The following is a 16,251-nucleotide window of genomic DNA, read 5'->3' as shown; positions in this document are numbered from 1 at the left end:
TAGTGGTACACTTGTAAGTCATCATCACTGCCAAAGGGAAGATAATACAAAGACTCACTAAAAAAGAAAGTTTCTCCTCTGACAATCCCTTTGGTCAGACATAGTGTTAGTCTGTCCTTTTATTTTGTTCTTCATAGATTTTCAAAATTATCCATAAGGAGATTCATCATAACTCTTGTACTTACTAATTGGAGTACATATTTCTATAACTCTAACAATATACTGCCTGTGATCTAAAGAGTTTCTTCCTCAAAAAACTGCATGATATTTTTGCAGGTAACATCTGATATTTTTAATGATGGCAATTGCCAGTACCATTACCTTGCATCTTTGCATTTGTACAGAAAATCAGGTTCCATATCAGTCACTGACATTCTCAGAATATATTGCTCCATGGATGGGGTAACACACTTATCTGTGCTATGCAGACCACGGGAACACTGAAAGCTGTAGCCCAACACTACTCACATGATTAAAGTTAGACATGTGTTGAAGAATCTTGTTGGGCTATAGGTCTGGGATAAAATTTTCAAAAGTGTGTAAGTGGCATAGGAGCCTAAGTCTCATTTTCAAAAGAGATTTAGGCACTCAGGAGCTTAAGTCTCATTGAGTTTCAACGGTAACAAGGTTCACTCACTTCTGAGGCACCTCCTTGTGGCCGGGTCTGGGGATTAGCTCTGACTTCCTGACTCTCAGTTCACGCTGTGGCCCTCCAGCAACGTCACTATGCAGTTTTCCCCTTCCAGGATATCAAAGTCTGACCAGACTAGCTGTTCAGGTGCCCTTCCAGGCAGTCTTTCTCTTCAAGACTGTGCTACTTTCCCCATGGCTGGTAGGGGAACCCAGACCCCACCACTATTCCAAGTTCCAGTCCAAGGACCCTACAATGAGCAGCCAAGGTCAGCACCATCTCAACCCTTGCTGCCATTTCCCTGGTCTTCTTCCTATGCTGCCCTCTCCAGGCTTCCTTCTCCCCCAACTCTCTGGATAAACCCTTCCCTCAGGGTGAGGATCCCAGGGCTTCCACTCCCCCCAGTTTCCTGCTCTCCTCACTGTGTCTGGAGAGTGACTGCAGACTTTCACACTGCCACCCTCTTCTGCTCTCCCTTCCTGGCTTTATAAAAGCCCTGCCTACTCCTGCCAAGGTGGGTTCCATCTTCAATTAGTGCTTGTCCTCCAGCCTATCAGGTTAATTAGCCAATCCAGTACTTCAAAGGTGGTGTGGGTCAACACCCCATCACATACTCTCCCCCTCAAGATTGCAATCCTCCAGGGTATGGATGCCAAAGTGGGGCTCACAGGTCATCCCACTCCTGCTTTAGTTCACTCGCTAAGAGAAGCAGTTTGCCCTTCTGCTGGTACTTTTCCCTCTGGAACTGTAGGTCTTGTACAGCTACTTGTAAAGTCAGCCCCATGGCTATCAATTTCTCTTGTAGACCCTTCTTTTGCTCTGCAGACACCCTCAAAACCTTCTCCCTCAGCATCTGAGTTCCCACTGTATACTGACTGGTCTCACTGTCTACCTCACCTCCTTCAAGTGGGTCTTTGCCTTTCTCGCCTCCAGTTCTTTCTCACCCTCTATCATCACTGCCCCTTCAGCGTTCTCTATGACAGTTGTACAGGCTGCAGTCTACTAACCCTTTCTTCCAGCCCTTAGTCAGGACCCTGCCCTTCCCTTGGCCGTGATTCTGCTCTTTGTGAGGCAACGCCCTAATTCCACAAAGGAAAAACAGGCAGCAGCCCTTTGCTTCTCTCTCAACAGGTGGGATGCCTCAGGGCTTTCCTGTCTTCCTGCCTTCAGGGTAGGGCTTCTTGTCTCCATCCCCGGAGGCACATTCACTTTTAATGTATCCCTTCTGACAACACATATAGCACTGCCTTGGCTGGGCTTCTGACCTCCTGGCCCAGAACCTCTTTTCCATTCTCTGCCCCTTTGGCCCCTGCTTGCTTCCTGGAGAATCTTAAGTAAATATTGCTGCTGTTCAGCTAACTTCACCAAATAACCCTGTAGGTATATCTGCGCCTCCCATTGTCTTCACTGGTTCTCCAGAGCCTGCGTAAATAGGGCTCAGATCAGGGATGCTGGAACAGTTTGCATAGTGTGGGGTGCTGAGAGCCATTGATCAAACCGTAAACCCTGTATATGATGGAAACCACTTCAAGCCACAGGGTGCAGCAGCAGAACCCAGTACCCCTAGTTCCAGCAATTATGGCTTGGACTCCTCTCTGTTGTCTGTCGGACCCCTTCAGTGGGAGTGGTAAATCTAGGGACCAGCTCAGGAGGGTATATCTGCCCTCTGCAAAGAAGGCCCCCATACACGGTGGCTCCATAGTCCCCTTTTTCTTGTCCTTTCCTACTATGGGTCTTCACACTTCCCTTGTCCTCAAGCTTAAGTCTCTCTCCAGATGCAGCCTACAGGTTAACTAGCACCTTCTGAGTCACCGTACCCCCCTTCAGGGGTGGTGTGAGGAGAACACCCCCTCACAGCTCCTAAACCACTAAATTGCTTTTGAAAATTGTACCCTTCCCCAGAAGCTGCAACTGCTCATAAAACTATGTGATACCTGCACATAGAGGTTACTTTAAATCAGGCCCTCATGTACTCAATAATCAGTCAAAACAATCTTTACATTTAAGTCCCTCCTTGGACCATGTATAGTCAGGATTATGTATGAAAAGATGTCATTCTCTCAGTAAGAATTTGCTTAATATTATGTAAAAGAGCTGCTCCGGTGGGGGATCTTGGGATGTAAGTGGGAGGACATGGACTAAGAAGCCAGCTTCAGTAACAGAAAATGCAGCTAACTATTCCCTAAAACTTCCAAAGGAGGGCAAGGCACTTTTAAGGAGGACTACAGTAAGAGTCCAATATCTGTCTATTTTCTGCATATCATCATGAAGTCAGTGAGCTTTGAATCAGGCCCTAAATAATTTTTTTAAAAGTAATTTTTACCACACTTCTAAAAATACTGCACTTGTTATTTTCTGGCATTGCTGATGTGGCGATGTTTGCTATTGAGGCACGCTACCCGGCTTGATAGGAACAATGAGTCACACGGATTTCCTGAGGAGTAACTTCCAGAGGCAGAGTGTGAGGTTTCTCGATTCCCAACAATACCAATTAGATGGTCCCCTGACAAAAACAAACCTCTTAAAAAAAAACTTTCACTAAAATAACTGTATGCCTGCTGGCTGGATTCAAAATAAATCACTGCCTTCTTTAAATAATCCAAACAGAATTCATCTGGGAGTCTGCATAGCAACACTGCTAATGAACCAGCCTGTCCTATCTAACAACTGTTGATATGTAAGATGTGGCTTCCAGAGAATTCAATGAGATGAGAAGACTGTACCAAATGAAAGCTGCAAAGGGGGTTGATTTCATAGCACTCCTTAGGATGAAGTTGATCAGACATGTACAGATTAGAACTGGAAACTAGATTCAGAGGGTAGCTTCCTTTCAAACCCTTCCTGACAAAAACATTGCAAACTCTGATGGGCATTTTGTGGTTTAAAAACTCAATTGATACTTGATGTTTCAATATAAGGATGTTAAGAATCCTTGCTTTATCAATACAGTGCATTGCTTGGTTATTCAGATCTAGTTTAAAAAGCAAATTAAGGTTTCTAAAATGAAACTAGCAGCCTGGGGCTTTCTCTTGATTTGAAAAGAAATGCACATGAGCTCATATAAGTGATTAAAGAAAATATTTTCCTTGTGTTTCATATGGCCCCCTCAGTGAATTCCATCATGGTGGCCTGCACCACTGAAGGCAGCATACTTACAGGTGTGGTTAGAGTTCTAAAGATAAAGTAATTTGCTTGATCATGATACCATATTATCCTGCTTTGAATGGACAAATAAATGTGGCTGTAAAATATACCATTTATAACATTATACATAAAAGACCTAATGCAACAAAATCTAACAAGGTGACCAATCCTGTGAAATGCTGAGCTCCCTCAGTTCAACAGGAGTGGAGAGTCACAGAACATTGCTGGATCAAGCCGTAGGCAAGTAGAATCATAGGACTGGAAGGGACCTCAAGAGGTCATCTAGTCCAGTCCCCTGCACTCAAGGCAGGACTAAGTATTATCTAGACCATCCCTGATAGGTGTTTGTCCAACCTGCTCTTAAAAATCCCCAATGATGGAGATTCTAGCACCTCCCAAGGCAATTTATTCCAGTGCTTAGCCACTCTGACAGTTAGGAATTTTTTCCTAATGTCCAACCTAAACCGCCCTTACTGCAATTTAAGCCCATTGCTTCTTGTCCTATCCTCAGAGGTTAAGAAGAACAATTGTTCTCCTTCTTCCTTATAACAACCTTTTATGTACTTGAAAACTGTTATCATGTCTCCCCTCAGTCTTCTCTTCTCCAGATTAAACAAACCCAATTTTTTCAAGCTTCCCTCATAAGTCATGTTTTCTAGACCTTTAATCATTTTTGTTGCTCTTCAATAGACTTTCTCCAGTTTGTCCACATCTTTCCTGAAATGTGGCATCCAGAACTGGACACAATACTCCAGATGAGGCCTAATCAGCACGGAATAGAGTGGAAGAATTACTTTCATGTCTTACTTACAATATTCCTGCTAATACATCCCAGCATGATGTTTGCTTTTCTTGCAACAGCATTACACTGTTGACTCATATTTAGCTTGTGATCCACTATGACCCCCAGATTCCTTTCATGAACATGAAATTTTGCTATGTAATCTTAGAATAAGCATCATATTGCAACAGTCTGATTAAAACAAATAAGAAGGGGAAGCAACTCCAAATCGGAGGTTAATTAAACTTACATCCACTTCTCCTTGATCAATTACATAGAAGTTGTCTCCTTCGTCACCTGGAAGCAAAAATATAAATGATGATTGTTTTCACAATGTCTGCTGGATGGTTATACAAATAATTTCCAATCCCCATATTTGATTCTATACATATTTGCACAGGTTTGCAGAGCTGATTATTTAAAGAGAAAATCATTTCCTTAACATCCATGCCTCGTTTCGCTCATGAACAGAAATATCAAGGGTGATTATTTATATTTTTTTCTCAGTTGTATTAGTTTATCCATTTTGATTTATTTAAAATGAAGGCAAACACATTAGAAACTTTTAATACCCTCAGGATAGTAAAATCCTGCTTCACTTGCTCTAAGCTTGCAAGTAAGTTACCAAATCTGGTAACTATGGTCACAATATAGTGAGGTGCTGAGCACTCTCAACGGCCATTGAAAATATTTTCCATCTTTTATTATTCTGTGCAGAGTCCGCCCCCTTTAGTCATGTTGAGTAGTACTTTACTCCGTGGGTAGCCCCCATTTAAATCAATGTGGACACTTTTTTCTTAGTATTATTGTTATTTATTTAGATTGTGGTAGCACCAAAGAGCCACAGTCATGGACCAGAACCTCATGATGCTTGGAGCTGGTCACTGCAGAACAAGACATTCCCATGCTCTAAAGAGCTTACAGTATAAATAAATACTTAGATACTTGTGGAATAAGATATTGCTGCATGTGAGCAAAAATGGTAAAATCTTTGACCCTCTAATTTTCTGAACATCAGAAAGAGTGGCATAAATGATACAATCTGAGCAAATCTGTAAGGAAAAAAGTGTGGAAATTTACCCTGCTGTATGACCGTTTCTCCAGCAATGTGCATAACGGGGAACATGGCATCAAATATGTCACTATAAAAGAAAATGAACAGCCATTGTAGAGTCAAACTTGTTCCTTATTTAGTCAACAGTACTGAAGTCACTCTGCTTTGTTAATCCTTCATTAACAGATTTTGCAAAGAAAAAGAAAAAGGTTAATTGCAGCAGCACATGGAGTCCCCAGCTGGCAAAACACCAGAAAAGCTAGTTCTGTCAGAGCCATAGTTTAAAACTAAGTCAGACAGTGACTCAACCCACTCATGCTATTTTGAAAGAACTTCCAAAATTTATGTGTACAGACCCATTCTTAAATTAAAGCATTCTACAAACTAGGCAGCTCATGCTTTTATTTTCTAAGGCCAGAATTTTCAAAAGACCTCAGTTCCCTTTTAGGCACCATAAAGTGGCCAGATTTTCAAAACAACCTAGTGTGTGTCACAATGGAAGCTGTTGGAAGCCCAAAATAGAAGCACAGCCCCCTTTGAAAATGACGCTCCATTTTTACCAGTAAAACCCATTGCACAAAGCAGGATGCATTCGGAAATATAAAGGACTAAATTAAGACAGCATAAGAGCTGGCAAGGGATTACACTTCCAGTGCAGAGGTAAATATATGAAGCCAAATGCTGACTTTATTTACGCTCAGTGACTTTAGCAGAGTTACTAGTGTGATGAAAATTTGGCCAATGCTATGGAAACACTCAAGTTATAGAAGAGCACTGGACTAATTCATCTTTCCCAGACTCCCCACAGCACCATGATTTTAAACATATAGGGCAAGCTTGTCACTTGCCCTTACAAGGCCAGGCTGGGCAATAAGGGACATAACCCACCCTCCACAATCACTTTAGGCTGCCTGCCCACATTGGGGAGAGAGCAGGCCCCACAGAACTACTGCTTCTCCTCCCCACACAGGTGGAGGATGAGGAGCAAAGACTGGGTAGAACCTGCACTATTCCCTCACTCCCCCTCACCAATTCATCAGTGTAAAGGCTGAAGGAAATCACTTCCCACCATCAGCAAAAGGGAGGAATTGTGACTGGCTTCTCCTGGAGTGGTGCATCAACGTACTGCCCCTCCCACAGAGTGAGACATAAACTCTCTGTCTAGCCCATAAAATGGAGCAAATTCCTCTCAATCACAAATAAGTGAAAACAATGAAGAAATTTAAAAGATTAATCAAAATAGCCAGGAAGTCAGTAACAAACCTGTGGTGGATTTCAATCCCTTATATGGGAAATGCACATTGTAAAATCCCATTATGAGCTTGTTTCCTGTCCAACTGTTCCACAATCCACTCAGATGCAGTTATAGGAAATGTTCACTCATTACTCAAGCTGGGCATATCTTTCCTCCTGAGTAGTAAGTATGTTTCCACTGCTAGGGCTAGATGGTGTGATGAGCATGCAGTCCTGTGTAGGGAGCAGTGCAGAACTGTACGCCACCTAGTAGAGAACTGGCAGGTTCTTGTGCCTCTCTTGGACCTCCCCAGTGTGCCCACTGGTGGTGTACTCTCAGTAGCTCTATCTTATGCCAGGGCCAGGCAGAATGGGATCAAGAATCCTCAATTGGCTCCCTGTGTTACCCTGTCCTCTGTGCCCAAGCAGAGATCTAAGAGCCCACTTCTTCAAGATGTGGGTGGAGAGCTCTCACTAGCATTGAAGGCACTTCGTGCTTCAGAGGATCAGGCCCCAAAAGATTATGCCACTAAATAGAGAAATCAGAACGTGGACAAATATAATCAAAAACAAAATGTGACTGTTTGAACAGATTTTGAAACCATTTTTGGACTAAATACAGAGAAATAACCATGCACAGTGTCAGCTTTTTATCTCTTGTTTGAAGGTTGTGTTTTATTTATATCTTAACAACTGACTGTACAAATAGTGGCTGATAAATTATGTATAGCACTGCACCCTTCTCCAAAATGGTTTGTTATCAGATTTCTGAACATCTCTTCCTTTTATCAAAAATGTTTTCAAACTCCTAGGTTAAAAACTACTGCTAACCCTCTGAAAATCAGCCTCTTTTAACACGTCTCAAGTTGGGCCCTCCCCCAAAATAGAGGCACACAATACCTCACAAAGCCCTTCTGAAAATCTTGGCCTAATAACCTACCAAACTCATAACTTCATTGCACCAAAACTGACCTTTGATTTAATTTAGGCTACTATGGAATTGATGTTGAAACAATAGATATCATTTACTGACTTTGATTTACAACATACAAAATAGACTAAAATAAAAAAAACTGTTACCCTGAGAGAGCATGCCAATTATTTTATTTTAAGTTAAAAAGTTTGGTCATGATCTGTTCAAGCTGGCATTTGAAAATACAACCCTAATTTTTTATCAATATGTATTTTCATGTTCTATATACAATTTCATGCTAGAAAAACCTGAGTAGGAGTGATGTGTAGAAAACAAAGCTGGTTTTAAAAAATAGATGAACTAAGGAAAATTAGTGGAGCTCACTAAAGAGATAATATGGTCAAGGCCCAGATTTTGACCTTCTTCTTTTTGCTACAAGGTGTACATGTTATTTTTAGAATGGTTCACAACTGTCTTTTGTCCATGAAAGGCATAAACATAATATTATAAATAGCCCTGCCTGTGTAGTAGAATTGTAACAGATGTGTGGAGGGGACCTGAATTTTTGTTTCCAAGTTGCTATTATTTATATATATTTAAATATAGACACATAAATTCCTCCAAACAAAATTTAAAAAAACAGTCTGTGGTTGTTTAAGTGCATACACTGCAGCACAGTAACACAATGATATAAAAAGCTAGGAAATCACTAGCTAAATCTTCACCCAAACTTTGAAACCTACTACTGTACCATGATTTCATCTCCATATTACTTTCCCTATCTACTGCACCCACAGCACATGACCCCACTCTCCACTTCTTCACCAAATGCTGACTCCAGCCAAGTTCCCTAACGGTAAAGAATGCTGAAGTAGATGGTTAGTGTGCATGGGGTAGATTTTTACTCAGTGCCTTTGTGTATCAGTGTGTGATATGGGAGAATTGCTAACAGAGGGGATTATTTGTTTTTAAATGTATCCTTTGTAATGTTCCTAGGTGTGTTATTTAAGTGATGGAATGAGGATGTAGGGTGTTGTGTTTGGGTTTTTCAATTCAGGATATTGGTGGTTGGAGTCACAGGGCTGTCTATAAATTACGTAACACATTAGGGGGTAGGTGGGTCCTTAATTTTGCATGTTTATTTCAGTGTCACAGAGGCTGGTGGGTCTTGAAAATCTCCAAAAAATGTGTTATGTTATTTATGGACAACCCCTAAGATGTGGGGGGAGAGAGGGATGCCCAGTGGCTCTGCATCCAGGCACCTACACCTGAAGGGCTCCCCCAGCACTGCTGTCTCAGCTCCCTACACAATATTTCCCTCGAAGCATCCTAGCTCACTCATCTTTAATGTCAATACTGCTTCTCCTCAGCCTTTAACTCCCCTGTCCCCCACAGGGAAAAGCTTTAGGTCTATCTGCGGCCTTCCATAGTCTCTACTGGCTACCTCTTGAAAAGATGAGTTCTCATTGCTATGGCAGTTGGAGCCAAAACCAGTGCTCCAATCAGAAGGTTTTGGGGGCAGTTTTTGGCCTGGAACCACTGATGCAGGTGGGACTGTATGTACATGAGGCTTCCATTGGCACTGCAGGGAAAGACTGACAGACTGGGGGGGAGGGATAGCTCAGTGGTTTGAGCACTGGCCTGCTAAACCCGGGCTTGTAAATTCAATCCTTGAGGGGGCCATTTAGGGCTCTGGGGCAAAAATTGGGGATTGGTCCTGGTTTGAGCAGGGGGTTGGACTAGATGACCTCCTGAGGTCCCTTCCAACCCTGATATTCTATGACTCAGCCACCAATGATAAACTCCACAGAGGGTTATGCAGATTTAATTTTTAGTAATTTTTTGATAATATAATCTAAAACTGTAAATGAAATTACAAGCAAAGATTCTGAGCTGCACATAATATAAAGCTTTATTATTAACTAGTCCAACAAGGTGAAACTGAGGAATATGTTTAAACCTGAAATCTCTATCTATTCCATCAAAAAATGCCATCTGTTTTGTCTCGGAATATCAAAATTTAAAGGATTTTTTTAAAGGGTTGCAGATATCAAAGACTCACAGCAAGTTTTAACATGTCGAGGGTTTCCATAAAGCATACAAGCGGATTGCAAACAACTGAAGTCAGATCTGAGACCAAAGGGCCTGATTTCTCTGCTGGCTTCTACCTTATATATGTATTTACCCCTGTACAAAGTGGGTCAATTTCTCTGCTGGTGTAAGTGAGCAAAATTCCATTGAAGTCATTGGAGCTGCACCCATTTACACCAGCAGAGAATCTGGCACAGTGAATGCCAAGTGGGTAGAACACACTACACCATTTTAATTTGGTAGTCTTTCCCACCTGCCTGCCCGGGTGTAAAGCATAACACAAGGTGAAAGGCAGCAGGAAGATAGGCCTAAGAGATTTTCTTTATCATGAAAAAAAAAAGAATGGTAAAAATAAATAATCTCATTTGCTGTTGCAATGAGGTTATTTTGAATCAACACAGAAAGTGAGAAAGGAAAAAAAGCAATGTCTACTGTAGGTTACGCAGTGCTGGCAATAGACAATTGAGAACAAGCTTGTTAAAGTCAAAGAGAACAGGATTTCAAACATTTCAAAATCAGACTATGGCAATGGCTATACAACAAAACTAGGGAACGTAATTTATCAGTTTCAAAATCAGATTTGTTTTCACCCCTTACTATGGTGAGTAGATCACACAAAAGGAAGATGGAGATAGATAAAATGTATACATTGTAGAGAATCCGTGACATAAATGGAAAATCCTTGTTATACCTTCAGGTATTGTCAGACTTCAAGCAGAATTATTTCATTGTGCAGGCAAACAGAAAACATTCAATGTGTGTGTGCTATACATACTTTCTCTTCCTTTATCACTTTACCAAAAGAATCAATATTGTTGAGGGTAGGTTTGAAAAAATATTAAGCTGATCTGGCATAGTTCCATAAAAACTCTACAACACTCTCTCAGCATAATAATTGAAAAAAAACAGTATCACTTCTTACTCAGTTGTGTGGAGCCTCCTTGTTTTCATATACTAAGAGTTGAACAAACATGTTCCATGGTAACCCTGCATTTCAAATTCTTTGTTTAGTCCTATTCTGTTATATCCAAGTACTAAAGTAGGTTTTTTGTCTTATTTTGTTTTTTTCTTTTGTAAGACAGAGTACTGAGCTCATCTCATTAATGTTCATACAATGCAGACTTGGACAGTGCTTTATGAGCACATAAAATGTGAAGGTTCCTGCCCTGTGCAGCATACCATCTAAATATAAGGCTTCATTCTATTCTTTAATTATTCTTGTTTGTCTTCCTGCACCCTCAGGTGTACAGGGATCCACCAGTTTCCGCCATTTATTTTAGTTTTGTGCTGATCTGTTCAGTGTTGCAGCTGTGTCGGTCTCAGGATATTAGAGAGACAAGGTGGGTGAGGTAAAACCTTTTACTGTTACAATTTCTGTTGGTGAGAGATACAAGCTTTCGAGCTGCACAGAGCTCATCATCAGGTCTGGAAAAGTACTAGGAGTGTCACAAGTAAATGCAAGATCCAACAGATCATTTAAGGTAAGTAGTTAGCACATATTCTAAGGGACCATTTAAGGTGAAGTGACCCTAGGGTTGTCAATTTTGGTTGGACACATTTCTGGAGGTTTCATTACCTCACATAATCTTTAATTCAAGATTAATCTTTAATTCCAACTCTCCAGGACAATCATGGAGAGTTGGCAACCCTAACTGGCTAGTTAACATCCATATAGTCATAGGACAAAAAGGGGGGGTTAGTTTACAGACTGTTGTAATAAGCCATAAATCCAGTGTCTTTATTCAGACCATGATTTTTGGTGTCTAGAAGAGTTATTTCAGAGTAGCAGCCGTGTTAGTCTGTATTCGCAAAAAGAAAAGGCGTACTTGTGGCACCTTAGTCTCTAAGGTGCCACAAGTACTCCTTTTCTTTTAGAAGAGTTATGAATTTAAACTCCCAGGCTCATCTTTCAAAAGTCCTGTGCAGGTTTCCTTTGAGGATGAGAACTGATAGGTCGGATAAAGAGTGACCGCAGTCTATTGATGGAGGTTACATACTGTAAGAATGCACCACTGCTTCATTTTGGCATACTGTACTGGATCTTTTATTTAGAGAAGGCTCCAAATACATTTTTATTAGACGCACAGAAGGACATTGTAACAAAGTCAAAGCCAGTGTTTGTATGCATCGGCATTCTATAAGTATCTCAGGGACGTGTTATCAGAATGAAAAATCATATACTTTAGGCAAAGTAGGCCAAGTTCATCTCTAGTGTAACTAGGATGAGGTCAATAGATTTGACTCAACCAAAGATAAATATGGTCCTATGCACTGTATATGGGATTTGGGTTTTTATGATCTAACCATCATCATGCGTTTACTACTTTCCTTGTTTCTTTATCAAATATGCTTAGAGAAGATGCTTGCTAGTGTAATAAAAGCAAAATATTTAGAATGAATCTCTAATAGAAAATTTGCTTTAAAACTATGACAGAAAACCGATATAAAAACATTATAGCATCCTAAAACCAAAGCTTTTTTTATATTTATTTAATATAAAACAAGTTCCACCAATGGTAAATGGCAACCATAAAAAGTTACCATATTTAAGCAACTTATTCTTCATGTACTTTTAAGCATATTTACTCTTTAATTCCAAGCTCCCTCTTCTGGACTATTCCAACTAAGTAAGAAGAGTTACTATATACTATTCATCAGATATAGTTCAATACTCAGATGGTGGGCTAACACTCTTTATAAGTGACACATCTGAAGATGGTTAATTGCTATTTGCCAGTTTCATTTTGTTACTTTGCTTGGAATTCTTTGAAATATTTAGAATATGTTGGGATTTCAAATATTCCCAAAGTTTTTCAATTTAATATTAAGTACAAAATGTACTACTAGCCAGTTGCATGGGCTAAATACCCTATATGTTAAGAAAGTAATAGGAACCTTGGACATTATTTTAAATAACTATCTAGATAAATTACAATTTAAACTTAAACCAATACTGTACTGTGTGCATTAGCTTTGTACTTATTATTCAGGATATGCAGTAGATATAAGTAGATCCCCCTCAACCCCTGCTAATGTTTTCAGTTGGCACTTTATTAACATTTGAGGTAAAAGTTTAGAAGAAGTTGTTTAATGAGACAGACAAATTACATAGAAAATAAATGATTTTTGTTTGCCAGCCAGATATTTCTATGAATATTAAAGATGAACAAAAAATTGACATAATTTAACCTGTTTTTCTACTCACGGTATGCGTGTGAACAAACTATGATTGGTACAGATCTACTTACACTCACTAAGAAACATTGTTTACAATTATTTTTTTAACTCCGTGGATTTGTCACAAACATTCAATGTGTGGTATTCAAAATATGAGTTATGTTTGTTAATTGTGACACATTGGCTCAGAGTTTAAATTTAATTTACTTTCGTTTCTTGTTTTAACTTTCTGCAAAGTAGTTTTGTGTGCCAGAAAATTCCCATGATTATCATCAACTAATTGTATTATCTATTGTTTGCCACCAATTGCTTGATTCTGTAAAGACATAGAGGAAGAGAGAGCCTCTGTCCCATAGAGCAATCCTCCATCAAATTGTGGTTACTGTCATCCAGAGATTGGACAGTAATACAGATTTCTGTGGCAAGCATCATGTTAGAGAAACGCATGCTGCAACTCATCAGCTAATGTTTGACATGCTCTCCCTTTCTTGACAACCATGTTACATATGGCTGCAACCATCTCCCACATTTTGTCTCATTCATTTCCATTCTGTTGTGTTCTACCACACTTGGAGATACCAAACAACTAAGCACAATAAAAACATGTATGAGTCTAACCTAAGATTCAATTATAATTTATATTTGGATCAATGAAATGATTATAAAATATTCTGATAAAGGTTATCTATAAAAAGTGTCAGGTTTTTTCTTTAAAATTGGATGAGTCTAATTTATCCACTAATTTGAGGATTTTAAGTCCTTCCATGCAGGGCTTTGGAGCAGAGCCCGGAGCTGGAGCACGGAGCAGCTCCAGAGCGGTGGAGCTGCAGGTTTTTGCCTGGAGCTGGAGCGGAGCCAGAGCACAGCTCCAAAGCCCTGCTTCCATGACTGTCAAAAAACCACATATCAGCAAGCACTTGATTTTATATTTGCATAGCCAATGTAGCTGACAGATATGTGCAAACTCATTCACCCACCCATTTTCCTTATCTTTCCCTAGAGCTTCATATTCTCCCGCTAATTTCCTGCACTTCTGGAACAGAATAACTTACATTCACAAAATGAATTAGAGGGCCATATTTTTCAGATGGTCTCTTCTGGGTTTTGTTTCTTGTGTATTGTGCAACATCAGTTTTGAGTGAATCAGTTCCCCTTTTCGAAGCTCCAGTAGCTCAATTAGAAAATAGAGGTCAATAAGATCAGATGATATGCATCTTTGTCTTTCAGGAGGGTCAGTATTTCAGTATTTGGACAGATTGGAGGAATGGAGGGTTAAGCATGAAGATGCACAAGCTGTTCCTCCATGACACGTTTTTCATAGCCGTGAATTTGGTAGGGCCCTACCAAAATATTACTAGCAGGAACATCTGGTACTTTTAACCTTAGAGCACAAATCCGCTATGATTTTGTGGTGTTTTAAAAATCTGCCTAGTAAACATGTCACAAATCTAATCTTGCTCCTTCTGCACTCTGCTACAAAAATTAAAAAAGAAAGACCATTTTTAGATACTGCATTCCTTAGTGTATTCTACCTTTTCACGGTGCTACAATCGTTAAGATTCAGGTTTCCAAAGTGCCTTAAGTCTCAAATATGCTGGGCTTTCATTAATGTTGAGAGGGGGGAAAAAAGCACTATTGTATATGCCTTACTGAGTATCTGTAGGACATTTTTTAAATGCTTTTTTGAAATGGAATATGGAGAACTCTGCAAGCAGTCTAGTACGACAACATCATTAACACTGAAATGTTTAAAGTCATTCTTGTTCAGCCTACGCACAATATGTAGTGTTCACACTTTTTCTGCCTAACTCTGCTGACTACATGTTTTCCTTAGTGCAGTAATCATATTTACAGCAGTTTAACAAATAGGCAGAATTATATTTTATGGAGTTAAATAAAATAGGATCAAAACTCAATGCAAACAAATCACAAAAACACACAGAAATGTGTTATACAATCCATGTTGTTTCCCCACAACCACATAACCATCCTAGTTCACAGATTTCTGTTTAATCTGGCCTCTGGCATGACAGAAAGGAATTTTTTGCCCATTTACACAACTCTATGAATCAAAAGTTGACAACAGTAAGCTGCTCTTCAATCTGACTTAAAGGTATGCATCACAGAAAAACAGCCAAGCACTTTGCTTGCTCTATCAAGCCTTATATATAAGCCAGCTATTACATGGCCTGTAGCATACAAATCCCTCCAAATGATAACTTTCGGGAAAAAAAATGCTGAAGACTTGATATATTGCTGAACCAAATTATCTCAACACAAACACAGCTTTGACATTTATTTCTGAATATACTGAAATGATGGGAAAATCACCATGTATAATTTCTCTCAACAGAATCTTAAATCCAAACTGGATACATTATTCTGGATTGCTTTTGACAAAGTAATTTTAAAATATTGTGCCCATCAAATTAAGAAGGGATTGGTATACATTAGGATAAAGAAAAGATGGTCATGACAAGATTTTGCCTATTGTTTAAGTATAGCACTACCACTCACATAAATACACATTTTGTTTTAAATGTAGGGGTCAATAGCCTTTATTTGTGCTCATGTGAAATCCCAGAATATATGAAAGAAGTTCAGCAGAAATTTCTGCACTAAAGCCCGCTTAAAATCCAATTAAAGGAATTAACAGGAAAAGAGAACTATATGTATCTTGTATCTGGTTCTCTGTAAATAATATTCATATAAATCCATACACTTAGGTTTATGCTTTTCCATGTGACAGGGATCAGAATTTTCCATAGCACAACATTCTAAAACCATTTAAACCCAGCATATCTTTAGAATCAATAACCCAAAATCTTCATACAGTCAACACTGATTTTTATGTGATCACAAAGGACCAGCCTCCACAGTCTTTTACTTATGTGAACAGTCATTACTCATGGTAGTAGCATAAGAACTAATCTCATGAGAATGGGTTGGCAGAATCAGGCCTTTAGACCAGTGGTTCCCAAACTAGGAGCGCCATTTGTTCAAGGAAAGCCCCTGGTGGGCCGGGCCGGTTTGTTTACCTGCCGTGTCCGCAGGTTCGGCCGATCGTGGCTCCCACTGGCCGCTATTTGCTGCTCCAGGCCAATGGGGGCTGCAGGAAGGGCAGCCAGCACATCCCTCAGCCTGTGCCACTTCCCGCAGCCCCCATTGACCAAGAACGGCAAACCACGGCCATTGGGAGCCGCGATCAGCAGAACCTGTGGACGCGG

General features: G+C 39.9%; 1 protein-coding gene across 2 annotated transcripts in view; it reads right to left on the bottom strand.

Moving 5' to 3' along the window:
* The window catches only part of PRKAR1B (protein kinase cAMP-dependent type I regulatory subunit beta), a 129,164-nt gene that overhangs the window by 48,857 nt on the left and 64,056 nt on the right, over positions 1–16,251 (bottom strand). For both annotated transcript variants that reach the window (XM_038419272.2, XM_043494108.1), the window contains 2 exons: positions 5,637–5,698; positions 4,807–4,853 (listed from right to left, as the gene is read on the bottom strand). In XM_038419272.2, the coding sequence (XP_038275200.1) occupies positions 4,807–4,853; positions 5,637–5,698 (109 nt within the window). The remainder of the gene's footprint in view (positions 1–4,806; positions 4,854–5,636; positions 5,699–16,251) is intronic.

Source organism: Dermochelys coriacea, chromosome 10 (genome assembly GCF_009764565.3).
Source record: "Dermochelys coriacea isolate rDerCor1 chromosome 10, rDerCor1.pri.v4, whole genome shotgun sequence".
Classification (NCBI taxonomy): domain Eukaryota; kingdom Metazoa; phylum Chordata; order Testudines; family Dermochelyidae; genus Dermochelys; species Dermochelys coriacea.
This window is presented reverse-complemented; position numbering and strand designations above follow the sequence as displayed.